Genomic DNA, 22,842 nt, shown 5'->3' on the forward strand with positions numbered 1-22,842 from the left:
CTCAGCCAGCCTACATTAGGAGTTTGCACTGGCTGTAATTGGGGCAAATCCCCACTTTTGACTTCAAAGCCACTGCCTGGTCAAAAGCCTTTGTTTTAGAATTACCCAGTACAAGTGTCAGAGTAACAGCCGTGTTAGTCTGTATTCGCAAAAAGAAAAGGAGTACTTGTGGCACCTTAGAGACTAACCAATTTATTAGAGCATAAGCTTTCGTGAGCTACAGCTCCACGTCCACACAGGCTGTGTCTACGATAGCACTTTCCTGAGCAGGGGTAGAGAACACAGGGCTAGTGGATGGCTCCTGAACCCTGTATACCATTGCTACCAGATCATAGGAAAAAAGAACAGTTACTGACCCTACAGTAATGCGGGTTCTTTGACATGTGCTCTCCACACAGATCCTATTCTTGATGTGCACATCCCCCCAGCTGTTCCAGATTGCTGGCCAAAGGAACCCAGTGTGCGTGGGGGCCGCACCTGTCCCTTGTGTCCCCACCTGACGGCATAAAGAACCCAACTGTCCCTCAGTTCCTTCTCCAGTACAGAATCTGATAGGAGCAGGATGTCATAGTAGGGGGGATGGAGGCAGGCCATAGAATCCATTTTGAAGAATTATATTTCCGGTAGGGCAGTGGTTTTCAACTTGCGGCCCACAGATCACTGCGGTTCACAGACTACATTTAAAATTTCCAAAGGGGTCTGCACCTCCATTTGAAATTTTTAGGGGTCAGTCTGCAAATGAGAAAAGGTTGAAAACCACTGCTGTAGAGTAAGTAACTGTTTTCTTTGCGTGGTGGTCCAAATGGATTCCACTTTTGGTGACCAACAAGCTGCTAATTGCTTGTTGGTGCGTATTCGGTGTCCTACTTAAAAAATGCCTGCAAGATCACCTACCTAAACTGGAATCCAACCTGGAAGGATCTAGTAAGGAACAGGGCCTTGTAAAGGTGTGACTCAAGCGCCTGTAGCCATCCTGTACATTTCAGATGCAGCAATATTCCTCAAACAAGCCGCAGAAGCTGCCTGAGCTCTAGGTTGGAGCTACCCTGGCTAACTCATAACACATCCTTATAACACAACACAGCCTTACGGTTGGAGATCCACTTGGATAACTTCTCTGTGGCTATAGGTTGCTCCTTAACACTATGAGCAAAGGCCAGTCTGAATGATCTGGTCCGTCCACATTAAAAGAAAAGGCCTGTCTGCCATTAAGTGAGTGAATTCTAGCTTCCCCCAGGGTTGAATGAGATTTAAGAAAGAAAGCAGGAGGAGAATGGATTGGTTCCCAAGAGCTCTGTGGCAACCTGATGTTCCTTCTCTCTTCCTGTCTCTCCTGTAATTATGGCTGAACCAACCGGCATACCTGAAGTGGCTTGATCTGTCTCTGTGGGGAGGGTGATTTAGCCTGAGAGACCAGAGCTAGTCGGAGAACAACAATTCCATTGTGCGACAAACTTTTGAGGTTTCAATATTTGTTTTCATTTCACAATGGACTAAAACCAAATATTTTTACAAGATGGGATTGTGTCTAAATGTCTGTTTTCAGCTCTGAAAGATTAGGTTTTTGATTTGGGTCTCTCTCAGTGAGCGAAAAGTTTAGGAATCTTCACATCGAAAATGTCATCAAAACAGATACATCTCTGCAAAATATCTTAGCTTTGATGGAACCATAGTGTTTTTTGATAAAAAACACTGAGTGGGAAGTGTTTCAACCAACTCCACTAGAGATAGCAGAGGAAGTAGGCTTCCTGGAGGAAGGTTAGTCAGCCCAGGGGGTCAAGTAAGGCCAAAGGGTACTGTGGTGAGGGCACTTAGGGAGTATCAGGTGCCTCAGATCCTAGTGACCGCCCCTTCCTGGCCACCCATTAGGATTGCTATGAGAGGAATTCAAGCCTCTATAATCAGGATTCCTAAGGGTGTTTCAAGCTCCTGGAATTTGAATGGAGTCCAGCCACTACCCCAGTCTCGAAGTCCGTGGGCACACTCTCAGGGCACAGACCTTCTATCTGGAATCCTCCACTCCTGACTGTTAGAATGCACTCTCCAGCCCCCTAGCTCCTCCAGGTGCAGTGCTGACCCTTCAGGCTCCCTGGTATCAAACACACCCCACTCCCAGAACTGCATCTCAAAGCTGTGAAAGCTTCTGGTTCTCCCCACCCCGGCCGACACACACTTTGTTCAGTCTATCAGGTTTATGCTCTTTATAGTTAACCATGTAAAGCACAGATCATACAAACCCAAAAAGCATCCTAAACTCAAAGTCCCTCACTAGATCACTCTTTCCTTGGGAGATGGTTTATGTTCAGACAGGCAGGGTCCTCCACCCCATTGCCTATCCTGCCCCTGCAGCAGCCTCCTTCATCTCAGGGCTTGTCTACACGGCGACGTCAACAAAACTTTTGTCTTTCATGGGTACTTAAAAATGCCCCCCCCGAAAGACAAAAGTTTTGCCGACACAAGTGGCAGTGTGAATGCGGCTTTATCGGCAGGACCGCTCTCCTGCTGACAAAGTTAACGCCGCTCGCAGGGCTGGAAGTATTTTGTCGGCAATACCAACAGCTTTTGTCGCTAAAAGCTGTGTAGTGTAGACAAGTCCTTAATCTGGTGCAAGGTGTTTCCCTCCGGAGTTCCACCAAGTCCCTTTATAGAGTCTTACTAAGGTCACCTTTTGTTCTGCCTTTTGGTCATTTTACATTCATCCCAACCCTGCCTTCAGACAAGGGGAGGAACAGGAACTGGCTTCTCCCACAGAGAGCAAATCTGTTCTCCCAAGCTGTTTCACTTTGAATAGGCCTTTGAGTGCTGATTGTTCACCATTGTTTCTGGCCTGTCCGAGACATGACAACCCTGCAAACTCACAGGGGATCCATATACATAGAGGCTTTCCATGATGCAGTAATTTTATGATCTGAATTTTGGACAATAGTATGAAATTGTAAGTGATCCAGACAGAATCCTCACTTTGTCACACAGGCAGGGCGATCCCTATGACAGGGCTGCAACTACATGGCACACAACACTGTAAAGTCAATCATCAAGTGATCAAACTACTGAGGTCAGCTGGTATTGAGCAATAATCTTGATTACAGTGCCAGTCAATAGGTGGGAAACTGACATCACTACAGAAAGATGATAAGAAGGGCAGGCCCGACGCAACTGAAAGTAAAAATACTCAAATCGTTATGTCATAGAAGACGCCATGAAAGTAGCTTTACAACTCTGAGGCAGTGGGATTGCCCCTCAGGGACGACAAGTCCCTGACTAGTGGATGGCCAAGTGACTCTCTGCCTATATATTAATCATTTCCTTTTCAAACTAGCAATAAAACTTCAGGCTTGGTGGCTGCAGGAAATCCTAAGCCTGGAGTTGTGCTGTACCCGAACATACAAGAGGCCATACTATAGGGCATGCTCCACCGAAGCACAAGAAAAGGGAAATTTGAAGGTGAGATCTGTAAAGGAAATGACTCTGACCCTGATTTTCCTTTGACACTGGGTTTTACATCAGTGTAACTGCATTAAAATCAGTGGAAAACACAGTAATAGTAACCGCATCTACGTGTATGCTTCTTCACCATTGCTACCCACAGTGAAGCCGGACAGGAGGAGATTTGCCTGAGAACACCGGAACCACTGAAACTCCATTGAAATCAATGGAATTACTTCTGATTTACATTAATGCCTGAGAGGAGAATCAACTCCAATGCCTGGAAGTGGAAGGGGCAGGATTTCTGGATAAAAATAGCACAGGCCCAAGAGTGGCCTCTCAACTGCACAGTGGGAAAAGGGACAGAAAAGGAGATCCTTGGAAAGCAGTAACACTGTGTGTAGCGAGAGTGGGTAGTAAACTCCCTATGTGGAGGGGAGAAAAACCAGAGCACCTGCAATTGAGCTGCATACACCACCCTTTGGACCTGATTTTCATACGGATTGAGCACCAGCACATCCCATTGATACCAACCAGAGTTGCAAGCACTCAGCAGTGCTGAAAATGAGACCTGTAACATCACAGACCATCAGAGACACGATACTGGCCTACACAATCCTAAGGTCTGATCTTGTCTGGCACTTCCTATGTTCTAGACCTAGGAGAGGATAGCCCCTATTTTGATAGCAGTGGTTTGACTGCATTCAGGATACTGCAGTCCAGCTCAAAAAAAGATACCAAACTGGCAACATCCTGCCAAGGGGTGGGGAAAGGAAGTAGAGCACAGTGCCGCCTGCTTTTTCTCAACTGCACTGCAAGCAGAACATCGGAGGGAAGCAGCATAGGTTCTAGGATCCTGAAGTCGTTGAAGCAACAAGGGTGCTAGGTGTCCAATAAAGGTTACATCGCAGAACCAATTACTTGCATCCAGGGTGGTTAAAGGAAGGCCAAGAGGCGATATGATTTGAAGGGCATCAGCAACAAGGAGAGAAAAAGCTATTAAAGTAATGGGATAAAACAGAGCGAGAAAAAATGTAGGCTGGAAACCAAGACCTGGCTACTGCTGAAGCTATGGAAAAATATAGAGGGGAGCAATGGGAATCCTGCTCATTACGTTCACCACCTTTTAGCTAGACAAAGCACTCTGGAATGTTTTGCAGGGAAAAGTTCTGTGATCAGCTAGAGCAGAGGATGCACTTAATTCTCTTTGGGGTCTTGTAATCTCTATATTTCTTATTATGAGTATGTGCCACTACCATCCACTCTATGGGAGCTTCAAGCTTCATTATCAGAATGAGTCAGTTAGACAAACAACCTGCACCTTGGGAAGGTAACCTTGAGCTGTTCTTTGAGCCACCTAGGCCAGATGGATGGAGCAAAATTGTGCTTTAGCGGTATAGCTTATTCCTGCCACCAAGTGAAACAAGTGATACCAGCAAAAGCAGAGGTTTTTTTGGCCAACATCTCCAACAAAAACATGAGCCAACAAAATTCTTGACCAACCTGTTCCCTCTACCCCAGACACAGCTGCATTTCTGTAGGGCCAGTGGACTGTGCCTACAGTTGTCTGGGATGAAAGATACTCGACCAGTGTAAAACTAAATATTTCTTTTAATTAAAAATTGGTTGAGCAAGCTGCATTGGGTTGACTCCCCTCTGAAGCCAACTGAGTATACAGAACTCTGAACAGACTGGGGGTTTGTGCCAGCCCAGCCATGTCAGTCACAAATCACACCTCTGAGTGATACAACTATGCCAATAAAAGTTTGTAACATAGACGTGGCCCTAGTCACTTATCTTTTAACGGAGAGAATGTTCTTCTTGGCCTGGGGGTGGACAGCTCCTCTCCCACACCCAGGGTAAATGTAAAAGTTACACCTATCTTGCATAATTCTTCTTGTGCTGGTCTAGTTCACCAGCTCCTGTTTACCATTTACACATGGACAATCTCTACGTAACAAACCAAAGTTTGGCACTGAACAATGCATTCCAGGCAAGTTATTTTTGCTTCAGTAGATCAAAGTGTTTCCTTTTACTGGACCAACAAACAAAGTGTCAGGCCCCCCAAGGTCCATTCTTTAGCTCTGAGGACTCTATCCTTGCTGGGTATTGAATTCTTGCCACTAAAACCAATACAGGTTTAAAAAGGCTTAGGAGCTCAGAGACCATTCAGGCACCACAGGGCAAGACCTAGCACATATTTCCCATCAAGTGCTGAGCCTTGAGTACACAAACAAACATGGGCAAAGCACATACTTGGCATAAGACACAGAACAGTATGTTCTTGCCCAGGGCACAGTACAGAAACTTGCACTCATGGCCTGGCTGGGGAACAGATGAACTTGAGTTTTGAAACATCTAACAAGGATCTAATATATTTAAATAGAAAACTGATCTACAAAAGTGTCAAGTCCTCTTTATGGCCGTTTGATGGGTCTTTAATTCAGACACATATATTTCAAAGTGGCTATAAGACTGAGATGTGTTTCAGCATCAATTATAAATGTGGTGGGAAGACAGGGGGAGTTTTCATTCATTTCTCTTTCTAGCAAGAAACTTAGGTTAGGCCTAACCTTCTCTCACTGAAATCAATAGGAATTTTGCCAGGATTTTAACAGGAGCAGGATTGGTCCCTATTGTAAACATGCAACCAGTCTAAGTTAAATACACACACACACACACGTACATGTAAAGTAAGTGCTGAGCACAGGATTGGTGTTAGGCTTTTCTAAGGTGCCTCTTCCCATGTATGCTGGTATTACTGCATATTCCCTACAAATGAAATGTAAACCCTTAGAGCTAGTCTGGTTTCAATAAGTGATGTCAGTGAAATGAAATGCTGTGATTTAATAATAGGATCTAACTGCAAAGAGAAAGACAACAGATATTAAACCTTAAAACAAATCAGAGAGGTATATTTTAAATGCAGGAGCTTATTTTCCAGTCTTAACATCAAATTCCATCACCATTGTATTAAAGTGGGTTAATATACTTATTTTCAAAATAAGATATAAGATGATCCATGTATCTAGGTTCAGACCCATAGCACTGCTAAACCACTGGGGATGGCTGCCTCGACTAAGCTCTGGGTTGGAAAAATTTGCATTCCCTAGGATCACAGTTCAAAATCCTGGTGGAAATCAACTCAATACTCTGCCCTTACACAGCAGATAAAATCAGTTCCAAAGTTTTCTGTTAATAGAAGTCTTTCAAAGGAGACTTTAAATACTGAGTTACCATTAGTCACACCCACACACACTTTTACAGAACCTAGATTTCATAATGGTAGATAGATGTTGCCCCAGAATTCTTGACCAACTTCTCCCCCACATCACTGCTGGTTACTGCCCTCACCCAAACATACAGCTCCATTTCATGGGGACCAGATGGACTGTGTCTGGTTTTTGGGGTGATGAGTGTAAAACTAAGTACTTTAGTTAAAACATTGGCTGAGGGAAGAGCTTTGTGCTGACTTCAGTCAGAACCAGATGAGTGTTGATTTCCAAATTCTTGATTAGCATCCGCCACTTAGCTCACTTGATCTCTATTATTGATTGGCCGTTTTTTCCCCCCCAATCAGTAAAGTGGGTCAGGATAGGGCACTCTAATCACTTGCACTAATATTTGCCAAAAGGGTACTTACCAGAAACGTTATATTACAGTTATAGAGATTGGAGAGTCCCATTTGCTTTCAGCTGTACTTTTGTTTTCTATTTGGTGCTATACACATTTATCTCAAAGTGCTAAACATAGGCTGTAGCCTAAAAAGAGCAGAGGTAAAGAAGGCAGGTGTTGGTGGGATCAACACTACCGCACACAGATACCCTGAAACTGGAGATTATTCAACTGAGAGGGAAAATATTAGCCAGGACCTTTGTGTTATCCTCTTGTCTCATTCTGTGCCTTCTCCCTAGGTTCAAGCAGGAGAAAGGATCTTATATCCAGAACAAGAGAGGTAAGTTAGTAGGCTGCAGGTGAGTGCTCCATTAAGTTTTGCTTCAGAACCTTTGAAGTCAATGGGAGTCTCCAATGGGTTTTGGATCAGACCCTTGTCCATGGTAGTTACATTCCTACAATCTCAGTCTTCATATACAAGGAAACACGATGCTCAGCCCACCTTTTTCTCCATGTACCACTGGAAGGGCCACAAAAGAATGAGGGGAGAGGGAAAAAACCATCCTCCAAAGCCCCAATAGTCTACAATGAATCCTGACTCAACCCTAGGCCCCATAGGTATCAACTTGTCCTTGGTCCACTGCAAAATTGGAACCTTTGGCCAGATAGGGTTCTGGAACACTGCACATGGATGAAAGATTTTTAACCACTACACGTCTCAAGGGTGATGGAGAGGGGAGATTGAAAATATTGCCTCAGCCCGCTGTGATCTAATTGTAGCACAGGGGCTACATATTCTACTGTCGCGGTACACGATGGGAACCTGCACTAATGCAAGGCCCCTTCCTTGCGAGGGCCTGCTAAACTACCCTTTGCTAGACTAGACTGTGGTGGGCATACTGTCCCTAGAGCCGCCGCTAGGGGTAAGCGGACTAAGCAATTGCTTAGGGCCCTGAGCAGCTCAAGGGGGCCTCCTATTTGCTTATTATAGGGGGGGTGACTTCCTTCCCACCCCAAAAGGAACAGGGTATTAAGAAATACCATTGCAACAAACAGAAATTTCATAAGGGAAAATGTATTCCCTAGGAAAGTGCTTTTATACATCAGTTTTTTAAAAATAAACCACCTCAAAGGAGTTTCTTTCAGTGCAGTTAATTGTTACAGGGGAAACAGGAAAATAGTTTTGATGGAGGGGAAAAAAAAAAATCAATCACATGATTTTAGAAGTGTTGTAAGTTAGTTTTGCTTAGAGGGAGAGAGAAGTGGGGGGAGGAGGGAAGATGTTGGATTTTTTTTATCGCTAGATAAGATTAACAACATTTCTTCTGCCCCCTGCTGCTCACAAAAAGGAATGCTACAGGCTTCCTTTAAACGCTAGTGGGCTCAATTCTCCATCAGCCTGTACCTTGTACAATCATTTACACCAGTTTAAAATCGGAAAGATGGTGTTTTGCACCAATGCAAAAGACCAAATCTTCAGGACAAACCTAGCATTCCAGTCCTAAAAAACCTGAAAGACTTAATAATATTGGGACATTAACAAATCTAGTTTGCATTTCCTACCTGTGCAATAAGATAAAGTACTCCAAAGCAAATGAATGTATTCCAGATATTGAAAGTCCCCCACTCCCAGAGAAGTATGAATGGCTCTGTGGAGCTACCGTTTACACATTTCTGCAATGCCTATTCAATCAAACTACAGCACAGCATCATCCTGTAAATACAGTCACTTTGCTCAACAAGCTTTGGTTGAAATCCTACTAACAGTGAACTGAAAGTTTCCTTGCACTTAAAAAAAAAAATCAAGATTTATAATACTTCTGTTAGCTCAGACACTGATCTATCAAAATTTCAACTGGACACAAGCATTGTTTTTTTCCAGCCAGTAGAAACAAAAGACTACTCAGCCATTTTATCTAGGGTTTTATTCCATGACATCAATACCTTACTTATCCTCCAATAGTACCAACAGATTCAACCTTTAAGGCAAGCTCAACTTGCGATCCCTTCTATACCATAGTCCAGCAGTGGATAAATAACGGGCATGAGTGTTGGTTTGATATAATTGTGCCTTATCTGGATGCCACCCTCTCTTCAGGAAACATGATTCCATAGGAATTGCAGCAAGGAACCCTTTGGGATGAAAAGTCAGCTCTTTTTTGGGATCCTGGCATCTGTGTCTAGGAAAGTATCAGTCAGCTTGGCCCATGAAGAAAAACACAAATCCAAACATATTAGCTCATTAAACATGCAGAGGTCCTTTACTGTTTTGCTGTCAGGGCTTCTATTTCTAATTAATAATAGTTAGCTTCATCCTTTCACAAGCAAACAAAAGAAGTTTCCACTTAGTTATTTCCCCAGAAGAGGGAATATATATATAAAAAATTATAGCCATGCTTCAGTTTTTCCCAGAAGTCCATTTAGACTAAGGAGAAATCATTCCAAGGACAAAATATTTGTATCCTAAAGTTGTATGTGGTGCAACTGTCCAATGAAGATCACTAATTCTATTTCCACATTTAAGGCTGCACACCAAGAAGCTGAGCTGCAAATGCCAAACAGTGGAATAGAATTGGAAGGAAGCCACTGTGAAATACATAACGCTCCCTTTTTAGGGTCCATCTTTCCCCACTGTTTCAGTTTTCATGACTGAACAAAAAATGACTTCAGTAGGTGTTTGAGACAAGTTTATTTTTTAAAATAATCCTCTCTCCTGATGTTTTTCACCCAGTATTTTGAAGGTAATTTCTTTCTCCTTTATATATAAATACACTTGGTATTTCCTGAATCCTGGAGGGAGTAGGGGGAATGGTTCGACATGTTCATTCCCCTCTGTTCTCTTTGTCAATAAGATTTCACTGAGATCAACACCATGAAGGTTTAGCCAACAGCTAACAGGTACTTAGTGGTGCAAGTGTGGGGTTTTTTTTTTTGGTTTTTTTTTTGAAGAAAAAAAGCATAGAATAGAAGATAGAGATGAAGATGATGTAAAAAATTATATATATTTATATATATGATTCATATCTATTTACAATGTGGCTGGGACAAACAAACAGCAAGACATTTGAGGAGATTATACAAGACACCAGTAGCTTTTCCCCCAACCTTCTCAGATTGCTTTGGAACCTGGACATAAGGCATGAGGAGACGGAGACTAAAGAATGAAATTACACATTTACAAAGAAGGAGTTCCCCACTCCCGCTAAACCCGGTCTCCTTTTCACTCTGGTGAAATTGACTTTTTATTGACCAGTCTCTATGAAAAGAAAAAAATGGTTCTTTACAACCTCAGAAACATGGATGTTGATTTGTACGATGTGTCAGGCTTGGCTTTTTACTTCTTTTTTGAAGCAGGACTCTTAGGAATACCCTGATTAGCTAGATGCAATACCATGCTTTCCCATTTAGAATCATCATCAGCAAAACATGGTCAACTGAAACAGACCTTTGTATGAATTACTTGGTAATTTTTAGTCCCTAAAGTAAGACATAGTAGAGAATGTATGTAGACAAAGCTACATCAATTGTGGAGTTTCAAGTGTTAACTTTCACTTGGTTTTCTTCACCTTGATAGGGTATCCTATAGAATGAACTGACTCAACAGATTCCCTCCCCTGTCCCCAAAAACAAAAAAACAAACCCAAATCTTTAAATTCTGGACTTAAAACAGAGATTCATGTTTTCTTTTAGCACAGCAAGCTGCATGCTGAAATCTTAAAGTCATCATTCCAGTGAAACACCTTTTAACCCAATACACTATTGCATCTCTGCTAAAATATTCCTTAAGATGATAAATGCAGTCCGATCCTCTGTTCCCAGTGAAATGCTGTATTTTCTATGCCACACGAAGACCATATTTGACATGCATTATCAGTTGTGATCTTGCATTCCACAGGCTGCATCCATTGAATCAACATGGTTTTCAGGCCTGAAACAGACACAGGCAGGAAAAACAAAACAAAAAACCAAGCTACTAATGTGTTATGTCATTAATGCAAGTTTGCTTTTATGCTTCTTTCCACTCCATCCTCTCAGGTGTTTTTTGTTTTTGTTTTTTTAAAACAGGCTGGTGACCTTCTATCCTGAAATCCTATATCTTCAAAGAGAATTTCCTCTTCCCCACGCATCCTCATGTGTTTAGAAGGGTCATAATTATTGTCCCATTTTTCTGAACTACAAAAGCCATGTTTGCTTTACACTCTTCCTAATCCTTTCCAACAGACTTAAAAATATTTGTATTGGTAACAGGCTGCAGTGCAGAGTTAGTTATTCTGTAATTTCAGCTATTAGTTAAGGGGCTAGCCTAGGACTCAGAATTATGGAATCTATGAATGAATCTAAGGTCAGAAGGGTCTACTGTGATCATCTACTCTGACCTCGTACAAAACATAGGCCATAATACTTCCCCCAAATAATTCCTAGAGCAGATCCTTTAGAAAAAAACCTAATCTCTATTTAAGAAAGGTCAGTGATGGCGAATCCACCATAACCTTTGGTAAATTGTTCCAATGGTTAATTACTCTCACCGTTAAAAATTTACACCTTATTTCCAGTCTGAAACTTGGGAGATACAGGTTCAGTTCCTTGCTTGGCCTCAGTCGTCCTTCGTGACAATGAGCAAATCACTTAGTCTCTGAGCCTCAGTTCTCCATCTGTAAAAGGGGGATAATAGTACTGCCGTGCCTCACTGGGGTGCTAGGAGGATCAATACATTAAGGATTGTGAGGTGCTCAGATACTACGGTGATCAGGGCCATACGAGTTCCTGAGACAGAGCGATTTAGTCACAGGTACAAGTTCTGATTGAAGGTAAGCAGGTGGTTTTAAATGTTGACAATTAAGAACACTGGATTTTCAAAGAGGAAATCAAAGATTAAAAACCTGCTGATTCCAGGAAGTAGAACTTGAGAGTCTTCTGTCAAGAGGGCTTACTCTAATTTTGCCAAAGCACATTGGTTCCTGTGACTATGGAACAGTTCCCAATTTGCTCAGCCAAGCAGAATAGGAAATCTTGACATTTCTTTAAAAAAAACCAAACACACATTTTGCTGAATTACTTTCTGTATTCTCACTAATTTCTTGTTCAGGAGTTCCACTATTCATTTAGCTCAAGCATAAAACATATACCCATGGGCCACCTGTTTACTGGTTATCCTAGTCCTGGCCAATTCTCTGATTGCCTTCTGTACAGTCACCATACCTCTCAGTACCTTGGACCTAGTAGCTGAACGGCAAGAGGCCCCTAGAGTCTCAGGACTTGCATTCCAGTTGTGCAACCAAGCTGAGAGCCAATAGTGGACTGATCCTTTAGTGCAGTATTCTACTTTTATAAGCTTCCTTGCTTGTATAGTGAGGTGGCAAAGTTCAAACACTTCTGCTATAACTCCTCTGATACCTGAGGGATTTGAGCTGCATGCAAACTAAGGCAGCAAACTGACTTTGTATGGAAAGGATCCACTCAGCTGACTGATCACCAGCTGTAAAAATCTGCACACACCCAGGACTATAAACACATCTCACTTGCTTTTCCTTTTGTTTGATTACTGTAAGTATTTGAATAATTACATTAATTCCGATCATCCCAGCCCTATAATACAGTGAAGTTCAATCAGTTTGACACACACACCCCCACAAAAAAAAAAACAAAAAACCCTCAACAACAACAACAAAAACAGAAGTGCAGGTTTACCCTGCCAGCTTGCTGGTTACAAGTGATGACTTTCTTGGTGGAAGATCTTGTGGTGTCGGGATATGGTCTCCTGTCACCAGGTTATTGTCAGGCCCGGTGCTTGGCAACTGCTTGTTCTTCATCTTTGCCTTGGCCATATTGTAGTCACCCGAGTCAAAATACTTTTGCTGAAAGAGGGACAGGATTTCAGGTTACTTCGGCAAAGTCTTAAGAAAATATACTGCCCAAAGACTTGTTGGAATACTGTGAACATACAAGACTTATCTAACCATGAATGTATTTTCTTGATATTAGTAGTAGCTTGGTCAATGTACACCATTGTGTCACTGAATTTGCAGACTCGTTAGATAAGCCTAGCCTGCACTTAGAAGTTCCAGTAAAGCCATAAAACTATAGCTACCGCAGCAGAACCGTGCTACTATAGACAGAGGGCTTTTGCTGGTATAGTTCATTCGGGTTCGGTGAGCAAAATAAGCTACCCCAGCAAAAGCGCTTTTGTGCTGGAATAACCACATCTAAGCTAGGGTTTTTGCTGGCACAGCTATGTTGTAAACAAACAAACCCAAGCAAAATAACTCTCACACCCCTATCAGGCAAAGCTATGCTAGCAAGATTTATGTATAGCCCTGGCCTAAGAACAGGCACTAAATCCTCACTTTAAAGAAACAGTTACATAACACTTGAAGCCGGACAAGCAGGCTCCTTCCACACAAGGAAATCCACCTTCACATTTTATACACATACTTTTAAGTAAGTTTGTAACACAACCAGTCACCCCCAACGAATTTTAGGCCTTTCTGTAATACTTATTTTAAAGAAGTAAATGATCATGGTTATCACTTTACTAACGTGTACTGTAAATAAATACAAGTCACCAAGTACAACAGCAGTTGATAAAGCTTTAGAACAGAGAATCTCTGTTGTGTTTACTAAGTTCCTTAAAGGGACTTTTAAAGCCCAAACACTTGACCTACTGTCACATGGCTGGTTTCAGAGTAACAGCCGTGTTTGTCTGTATTCGCAAAAAGAACAGGAGGACTTGTGGCACCTTAGAGACTAACCAATTTATTTGAGCATAAGCTTTTGTGAGCTACAGCTCACTTCATCGGATGCTGTAACCCTAATGGGGAAAGACCCTGGGACCCAATTTTCATTCACACCATTCTGGTAGCATAAAAGAAGCCTTAAAGTGGGTGTAAATGTCATGTCTGCCAGAGCACCATAAAGGGGCTTTGGTGTAAATGAGAAGGGCCTGATTTTGCTCTCCCACTGGTGAGAATTAGAGGAGAATCAGGCCCTAAATATCGGATTTAAAAACAAAAACCCCAACTGCTTCCATGCCAAGAAATTAAATAATCATTATTTTTGTGCTTGCCCTGCAGGCTGTTACCTAAAACAATATTAGCAGAGTAACATCAACAGTAAGAGATAATGCTGGCACACAACCATGTTTTGGCAGGATGAAAGGCTATAAATAAAAGCTATAAAAGGAAAACAATGATGTTAATTCCAGTGAAGCAAAGCAGAGGCAGTGGGCAGAATCCCTGTGTTCTAAATGGGAAAAAAGAGCAAAATAGTTGCGTTTTCCCAGCTTCTCAGAGGATTTTTATACAACCTGAAGGGGATAAGACTGTACCAGACTGCTTTACAATAGCTTTGTAAAATATTACAGCTATAAACAAGATGCCAGGCTTTGCTTTACTGAATTTCAGCGAGGGCTTTAACAAATTCCTCAGACGGAGGAGTCATGAGGCCTAATATACCATTGCCTTGAACCTTGGCCAGTCGTACACCAGTCCGGAGTGGGTGTAAAATGCTGCCATTCTGAGCTGGTGGCATTTCTACACCCACTTTGCACAGGTCTAAGTGACTGCACAAGGTGCAGGGCAATGGAAAAATCAAGCCCACAGTTTCTAATTTTGCATCATTGTTCTTTAAGAGTTCTACTTTGAACCCACATATGAGATTTGGAACATCTGATCTGCCAGATCACTGGCTGGTGCACGACCAGCCCCACAGCGTTAAGGTAGATCCCAGGGAGAGGCCCAGGTGGCACAAGGAAGTCAGTGCACTAGTTTCTAAGTATCAGAGTCCAAAGCATGATGGGTCACAATGTGGAGAAATGGGAAGCCACTGAAACAATATTCACATAGCAAAATCCACCACACAAAAGACAGCATCGCTGTTCATGAAAGGCCCAAGACAAGAACAGCCTGGGATGATCTAGATCAGGAGGTGCAGAGCTTGGGAAACAGGGGAATGTGCCACACAGACATCTACTATGGCGACTTCAGTGGGTTTTAGATGGGGCCAATCCCAAAGAGCTTTAATCAGGTCCTACAGACCCCTGGCACAAGCTTGCATCATCAATAACATTCATAAGCACAAAGTCACTCAAGGTACAAGTAAACTCATTCATTCTGGACATTTACATCAAAATTACGTTTGTTCCTACATTTGAATACTTTTCAAGTGGTCTTGTCCAACTTATTTCATGCCTGATATATCCCCAGGCCACCAATGGTAATGAATATAAACGTATTGGATACAAATGGCATAACAACAAGTTCAGGTCACTGGCCCGGTTTGGTCAATAGATAGAAATATAAGCACCTTAGGTACATACTGAATCCAAATCTCTCATTCAATTCAGTCTTTACTAACAATGTCTAGACTACTTTAAATGCTACTGTCTATATCTTATACACTTTTCTTTACACCATCTAGTGATGATGACGCTTAGCTTCCAAGACAAGAGCATTTGAGTAGGTAAGTACCCCTTTCTGCAGTCTTTTCATTAGGAAGTCTGACCCTCCTGGCTTCTGTCCTAAATTAGGATATTTGGCTTTTAGTTTTGCTTCTTCTGCTTTCTCAGGGATGACTGCTTCCTTCTCCTGTGTATCCTGAAAAACAAGAAACGGATTAAAGCTATTCAACCCTATGAAAGAGGACACCTTTATTTTACCTCAGAAATCTAGTTATATAATGTTTGTCCTATAACTACAAGCCTAATGTTTTGCTAATTGAGGTGTGGCCCCTTAAATGCTTAAACATACTTTGAGAACACTGTAAACTCAATTCTAAACCCATAGGGGGAGTGGCTTTCTCAGAAAGCCTGTGGGAAAGCGGACAGATAAATGAGCCAGGTGAGAGATACAGTCATTGATAAGGAGCCATCAGTAAGTTCAACCCAGGCAATGAGATTCAGCAGGGAGTCATCAGTTTCACATCAAGTCCCACCAGTTAAATGTGGCACCATCTCTAACTCTTCTAACCTTTCCACACAGCAGCAGCCAATTGGCTTAGCCAATATGGGTGATGGCTAGAAATTCAACCAAGCTTTTATACTCAAGCGCAAGCAACATGCCAGAAACAGCTCCCAGATGGGTCACAGAGATCAAGTTCTGCTGCTTCAACATGGAGTAGTTATTCACATGTATCCAATGCATCAACATTCCCCAGTGCCGTTTCCTAGCATTGCTTAAAGATAGTTGTTTTAAACAATTGAGCTCTCTGATCACTAAGAATCATTAAAAGGACAAGAGGCAAATCAATGTTTTTAGTGCATATTTTTTCATAAAGGGGAATTCCATAATGCTGAAGAGTGCATGTAGACAGCCCAGGAAGCCAGAAGGTCTCTGTATCCATACAGCACAGATCATATCAGAGAGGTTTACCCTGAGCCACCCCACCCCTGTGTGTGCCTCAGCCCTATGCTGAAGAGAAAACCGTTCCCGAGCAAGATGTTATTTCACCATCCAAGACTCTTTATCCTATGGACTGCGTTACACAGGTCAGACTTGCAGTCCTTTCTGGCCTTAAGATCTATGAATCTTTGGCCCCTCTGCAGAGATCCCCACCAATCCCTCAGGTGTGATGGTTTTTGCAACATGCACACCTGTCTACTAAGAATTGGACTGAGACTTTGCAACTTGTGTCGTAAAAACCAAACAATGCCGACTCAAGTCAGTTTCTACCAAGGCCAAATTCAAACTGGCAACTCCAAACCCATTATCAATCATCTATGCCATCCAGTATTGCGGACGCAGCAAGCTCAGCCCCAGGGGCAGAACACCACATACTATATATATCATATCTCTGGTTGATCAAGAAGTGGCATTGACTTGTTCTGTGGCAAGTTCCTTCTCATCCCCCTGGGCCCAAAGGCTTCTTGCCTAAGCACAGAGTAGATTAGGCGAGGTAAAAACAGGGTTGAGATTTTCCATGTCCTTGCTGGAGTCAAGGGGAAAAAAACAAAACACCTTTATCTTCAGCTTGGCATGCAGGTGTCAATATGGTCACGAAGAGAGTTGCTAGAGCAAGATCATGGAGATAGAAGAAACAGGATTCTGCTCAATGTCACTAGAGGGACCACGAGTTTGAGCCAGACTAGCTACTCCTATGTTCCGATTACATTTAGTTCCTCTTGCTAAAAGGGCAGGACAGAATCCATCCAATTAGACAATCTACATTTGATTTTAGTAAAGAGAACAGGCAAATTTCTGCCTTAACGGTTAGGATTGGGCACATTATTGTTGAGTTCAAGACACCTTTGCTCAGAAATATATAGATGGAACGCTACTGAAACAGACATGTGAAACTTTAAAATTGGAAAAATTAACAAAAAAGAAATAAATCAGTATCCTAACCTAGAAAATTAGTGGAGGCCTGTAAATATCTGATAATGTAGACTGGTTTTTAAGCGACAACATCAGGACTATTGTAAAGAAGTTGCTGTACAAGAGCAGAAATTCTTGATGGCTTCAAAATTGATGCCATCTGCAACTATTTGTCTCAGCACAGTGGTAGAGGAGGTTTGAGGGCTGCCTTGGATGTATTACTCACTAACGCCCCTCCAATCACGTGCGGAAAGAGGAATAGAAGGATTGTCACACTTCTGTCGTCCAAGACAGTGCTTAACCCAGCCCTATTCTTTAAGCGGAGTTTGCTTAAGTAAAGAGGACTGTGTAGACATGAGTCAAGCAGAGCGTGGATGTCAGCAGAACCACAGAGTGACTACGTTTCTCAGTTCTTTCAGAATTTTTAAATACAGCTTTGAGAGCAGACTCAATGGTATAAAAGCCATGAGAATATGAATTACCAAATACAGTAAATTCCATTTCCTAGAGCTATACTGCTTATTACACCAGAGGGTCAACAGTAGCTGGCCAGAAATAGAATGGCACAGTCCATCCTAAGAAATCTTGCTGTTCTGTTATTCTTGAGAAGTCAGCTGTTGGAAGGCATTTCAGTGGTCTCTAAGTTTTTCAAAGATTTAGAACAGAGGCCACTGGCCTGTTTAAGATCTGGATTTAGATGATTTTTCTCTACAGAGAGCAGCCTAATGGGCTGTGTCAGCTCTCTCTCCCTGCTGCATTCACTTTCTGGAAACCTCCATTCCTGCTAGTCACTATTGCCACCAATTCCAGAAAAGTAAGATCTTGCACAGTGAGAACTCAGTTCAATTTAGAAGGCCTGTGCAGCATATCTAAGATCCTCAGATTTTATTTGTTGCTGGCCTGCACCAACCTGTGATATTTGGTCCATTACCAGGCAACACACTGGAAGGAGAGGCAACATATTTCGAGAAGCCACTGCAAAATTAATAGATTAGCCAACAGAAAGTGAAGGCAGGCGTGCTCACATCTCAAAATCCACATCATCATAACTGTTCATTGTTCACTGTCTCAGACTGATCGAGCCATAGACAGACACTGAAAGCTCTCAGTCTTGGGTCTGGTCTTTCCAGGTAAGGAGAGAAGTACAGGAGGAAGTTGGTACTGCTGGTGGTACCAATACTGAATGTGTATTTTGGCAGTTAGAGTCCATGCTGGGTCGAGAGGGAGGTAGACTGATAGCATCCTGGCTGATAGTTGAATAGCGGGTTGGAGATAGGGGGTAGAAACCATGTTTCCTACCTGCGTAGGTATCTTATTCGCCAATCTATCAAGCATATGAGAAACTGGGATGGAGAGGCTTGGAAGCCAGGAGGCAAGATATGTGCCTGGCCCAGCACAGACAGGCACACTGGAGGATGCTCTGTGGATGACAGGTGGTGGCTAGTGACTATGTGTAGCCCAACTAGAAACATACAAGTTGGTATCTGGTCTATTAAAGGCAGTTGACAGCTGCTGAGAAGTTGGCTGTGGAACCTAAGCCACAAGTGTTCTCAGATATTTTCTGCTATAGTATTCATTCCAATGGTGTTAGGGTTAATGGAGATTTATCGCTCTGGCTGTCTTAATGAAGTTCTCTTTTCTAGGAAGTGGATACAGGTAGACAGATGCCACTCAGCCATCTACAACTCAAAGAGACACTGTCCCAAGAAATAAAGAGATTCTTTACTGTCAGAGAATTAGAGAGAGAAGCACAAGTTCCAAAGCGGTGTTTGGTGTCTCAGCAGGAATTCTGGCAGTGTTACCCATAGCCCAATAGTTCTTACCAGATACTCTCAATCCCACCTCCTCCGTTCAATTATTTATTTTTAAGTCATATCTCCATACATGGCCACAAAGGCTATTTCCCTCCCATTATCCTAGGTACGCGATCTTAAACTGCTGATCAGGCCCTTTACAGTCAATGGCTTTGTGCTTTACTCTACTTATTGGAATAAGATCAGTGGCCAACACCATAGCTGGGAAATTAATACCAATTAGCATTTTTCGGACAGCATGGCTATATGTGCAGCACTGCAATACATCTGAACAAAGAGACAATGGCACCTTTTCAAAAGTGTGATGCCACTTGCCTATCAAGATAGATTAAGCCACCAGGATCCACATAGGACACACTTATGTCCTGCCACTATATACAGACTGCCACAGAGCTGATGTTAATGTTTAGTCACTGTTCAAAATTAACGGTGATACACAGCTGCCACTTTTCCCAGAGGACGTGTATCACTGAACACATGTGCCCAGATGGCCAGCAGGTTTTAGCTGCATGACTGTTAGCCTGTATTTTAATACTGTAAGAGCCGGAAAGCCTATTGTTCTGACAGATCCCTGTTGTACTGGTGCCACCATAGTTTGGGCAATAACCAGTTTGGCTGAGAGCTGGCCATGTGTTTGTATGAGAACACCTGGCCTGTGCTAATCCTGCTCCAGTTCTGAAGCTTGAGATGGCAGCGCTGTGTATAGAAACTCTGAGACAAAACAGGCTTCAAGGTGTTCTTGCAAACTCTATTACCCAGAATGCTCTTCCACTTCACAACTATTAGAGATGGGGTGAGAGCTCCGAGAAAGCATTTAGATGCGAGTGTTACAGGTGGTTAAAATGTTTCTTTTGTGTAGGATTTGTGTGCCAGAGTAGTAGAAAGATTTTAACCTCCAGGCTGCACACCATATAGCTGTTTGTGGCAGCACAAGTAAAAGGGTCAAAGATTTTCTGCATCACGGGAACTCAATCTTGTGGCAGTGATCTAGCAGTGGCCGTTAGTAAGTGGTTGGACGGTATCATTGCTGGGGTGAAAATGTCTAGCCAGCTGTCACAGTCCATTTACTTAGTATAAAACTTATTCTGGACCCTTGCAGGCACAAATGCAGTTCTCTTTTGCATAGCTTCCCAACTGGTCCTATATAGGGCCCGATCCACAGTCCATTGAAATCAATGGGAGTCTCCTACTGACTTCAATGGGATTTGGATCATGCTCATACACAAGCTTCAGAAACATTTAGATTTTTTAAAATTAAGTCTGATGGTGGAGTGGCATTTGATATTCAGGGTCCCCTGCAAAAGTCATTAAGAGAAACGATGCCTTCTGAGGTTGGGAAGTTACATCCTCTGTTGTACCCATTTTAGCATTTTAAAACGAGAGACTCTTTAGGAGCAAGTATTTCCCTATATTAAAAACCAAGAGTTAAAAGAGTTAATATTTAAAATTAAGGTTTCAGATTGGAAACACTTTCTCCCCCATCCCAACATATATGATTTCTAGGACAGACGATGCCAAGGCATTTTGGAAGAGACCATTTAAGTCACGTTTCTCCTTTCCCTAAAGCTACCGTCTCCTCTTTGGTTACCAGCCACTTAAAGAGAATCAAGAGAAAAGAACAATTGGAAAGACAACGCGTCTTTGATAGGACAGTCTTTAAATAAATATCCACTTTAAATAAAGTGGATAAGTCTGAGTAGCTGTTCCCCTCACGACACCGTGGGCAACACTCTAAGGAAGTCGATGACTCAGGGGAGCTGCACACCATGAGGCAAAACAAGAATTTTTGTGCAGAAGGGTTATGTGGGATAATTTTAAATCATTACTCACTACAGTTCACTCCTGCAGTGTTAATACAAAACCTCCACTACAGTTTAAAACCACCCCCGAAGTAATAATTTTGCCTCTTCTCATCTACTGCAGCTGCATTTTCGGGCCGCCCCCCTGAATTCTGCTTTAGCCTAAGGAACTTTATTACCCTCAAATAAATCAACAGCTTGTGCATATAACTACAGAATTGGCTATAACAAAGTGGTTGCTTTACTGCAAGCCTGAACTGGTATTTTGAGAGAAACATCTCTCCCCCTTAATACCAAAGGGAAATTCCCTTACTTCCTTTGAAGCAGCCGTTATTATATAATCCTAATTTACCTCCACCTCATGCAAACCTGATCTCGCCTTGCCTGAAAAATTATTTACGGAGAAGTCATGAAACTGAGGTGAACTGACATGATTTATACTGAAACCACCAAACCATCTGCTTTTAAAGCAACTCCTGCACTCTTAATGCTTCTTGTGGCTGTCAGTGGGCTGGGCAGTCAGCTTTGTCCCACCATCGGGGTCTTAACAGGGGGGAGAGGGATACTTATTATAAGCCATTTCACATATATGTTCGCCGAGTTGTAGCTGTGTTGGTCCCAGGAGACACACATGGGTACGTGTGGTAGTATTTTTCACTGGACCAGCTTCTGTTGGTAGAAGATACAAGCTTTATCTACAAGCTTTTCGATTCTTCAGATGACCTGATGGGGCAGGTGAGCTGAAGAAGAGCTCTGTGTAGCTCAAAAGCTTGTACCTTCCACCAACAGACACTGGCTGGTGCAATAAAAGATATTACCTCATCCATCTTGTTTCGCTCCACAACACGTAATCATGGTTTCATGGAGACCTGTAACCTTAGCCCTGGTCTACACTTAAAACTTCCACCCCTGAGCACCCTAGTTAAACCAACCTGACCCAGGTGAAGACACAGCAAAATCAATGGAAGAATTCAAGCCCCCCAAGCTCCAACTAACAGTGGAGCCCCCCATGCTGAAGTCCAAAGCCCAACCCAGCACTCCCAGATCCTCCCTCCACCATAATCCCCTGCCCCTAGTGGACCCACCCCCGAGCCTGGATTCAGACCAGGAGCTCCCCCAAAATCACAATCTCCCGCCATTCCTCTGACCCTCTCTCACCCCATGGCTGCCCCCTTGCTCCAGAAGCTTCCACACACCCCCAGTATCCCACCACCCTGCTCTGACCCAACCCTGTCCCGCCTCAGAGCTGCCCCACGCCCCAGAGGCCTCCACACCCCCCGCATCCCACAATCCACCACCCCTCACCCACCCAGACTCACTCTGCACTTAAGCCCTATCTACCCCTCGACTCACACCCCCCGGAAGTACCACCCCAGCAGGCCTGTAGCCAATGACCAAACACCATTACCGGGAGCGACGAATACGGCAGCCAATCACAGTGCGGCGGGCGCGTACGGGCAGTCCAAGTGGCCAATCGGAACCCAGAACGATCCCGCCGCGACTCAGCCCTCACCTGTTTCTCGTCGCCCGTCTGTTCGCACCGGCTGTCGGTACCGAGCTTCTCCGACATGGTGGGGCAGGGAAGGGAAGAGGGACGTGACTGAGAGAAGGGCCGGTGTTCTGCTTCCCACACTCTCCCCGGCTCCTGTCACTTTCACTCTGTAACCAAAATGGCCGCCGCCGCCCCCTAACGTTTCTGCCTGGTAACTGACAAACAGAGCAGCCAATAAGAAAGCTTGGGAGGCCGGGGTGACATCATAACCAACCAATCACAGCCCTCAGAAGACGGGACGAGGGGGGTGGGATACTGAGATGAGACAGATGGGGCAAAGGGCCAATGGAGAGTGATGCAAGAGCAAACCGGGCAGGGCAAAACTTGGG

At 43.2% G+C, this 22,842-nt stretch overlaps 1 protein-coding gene and 1 long non-coding RNA gene across 3 annotated transcripts in view; one reads left to right on the top strand and one right to left on the bottom strand.

The window, feature by feature from the left end:
• Nucleotides 1–16,283, top strand: part of LOC311512614 — a 23,148-nt gene extending 6,865 nt beyond the window's left edge. The window contains exons 2-4 of the long non-coding RNA XR_014709488.1: nucleotides 7,341–7,381; nucleotides 15,457–15,498; nucleotides 16,017–16,283. This is a non-coding gene — a long non-coding RNA (uncharacterized lncRNA). The remainder of the gene's footprint in view (nucleotides 1–7,340; nucleotides 7,382–15,456; nucleotides 15,499–16,016) is intronic.
• On the bottom strand, nucleotides 10,025–22,646 carry ENSA (endosulfine alpha). Of its 2 annotated transcripts, XM_084613931.1 has the most exons (4): nucleotides 22,475–22,646; nucleotides 15,507–15,632; nucleotides 12,730–12,896; nucleotides 10,025–10,969 (listed from the first exon to the last, which is right to left on the bottom strand). In XM_084613931.1, exons 1-4 carry the CDS (start codon nucleotides 22,529–22,531, stop codon nucleotides 10,912–10,914), a joined length of 408 nt encoding a protein of 135 aa, XP_084470057.1. In that variant the 5' UTR covers nucleotides 22,532–22,646; the 3' UTR covers nucleotides 10,025–10,911. The 2 variants fall into 2 exon arrangements, with proteins under 2 accessions (XP_084470057.1, XP_084470058.1); XM_084613932.1 differs by having other exon boundaries at nucleotides 10,025–12,896; nucleotides 22,475–22,644.
• Nucleotides 22,647–22,842: the final 196 nt, after the last annotated feature.

Source organism: Lepidochelys olivacea, assembly GCF_965140295.1.
Source record: "Lepidochelys olivacea isolate rLepOli2 genome assembly, chromosome: 24".
Taxonomy (NCBI): domain Eukaryota; kingdom Metazoa; phylum Chordata; order Testudines; family Cheloniidae; genus Lepidochelys; species Lepidochelys olivacea.

Bases quoted from the DNA above. Each gene is read 5' to 3' on its own strand.
- ENSA (XM_084613931.1), bottom strand. From the start codon at position 22,531: ATGTCGGAGAAGCTCGGTACCGACAGCCGGTGCGAACAGACGGGCGAC. The intron at 15,633-22,474 runs GTGAGGGCTGAG...CTTGTTTTTCAG, and splicing joins AGACGGGCGACGAGAAACAG to GATACACAGGAGAAGGAAGC. The intron at 10,970-12,729 runs GTAAACCTGCAC...TGTCTGTTTCAG, and splicing joins GTAACCAGCAAGCTGGCAGG to GCCTGAAAACCATGTTGATT.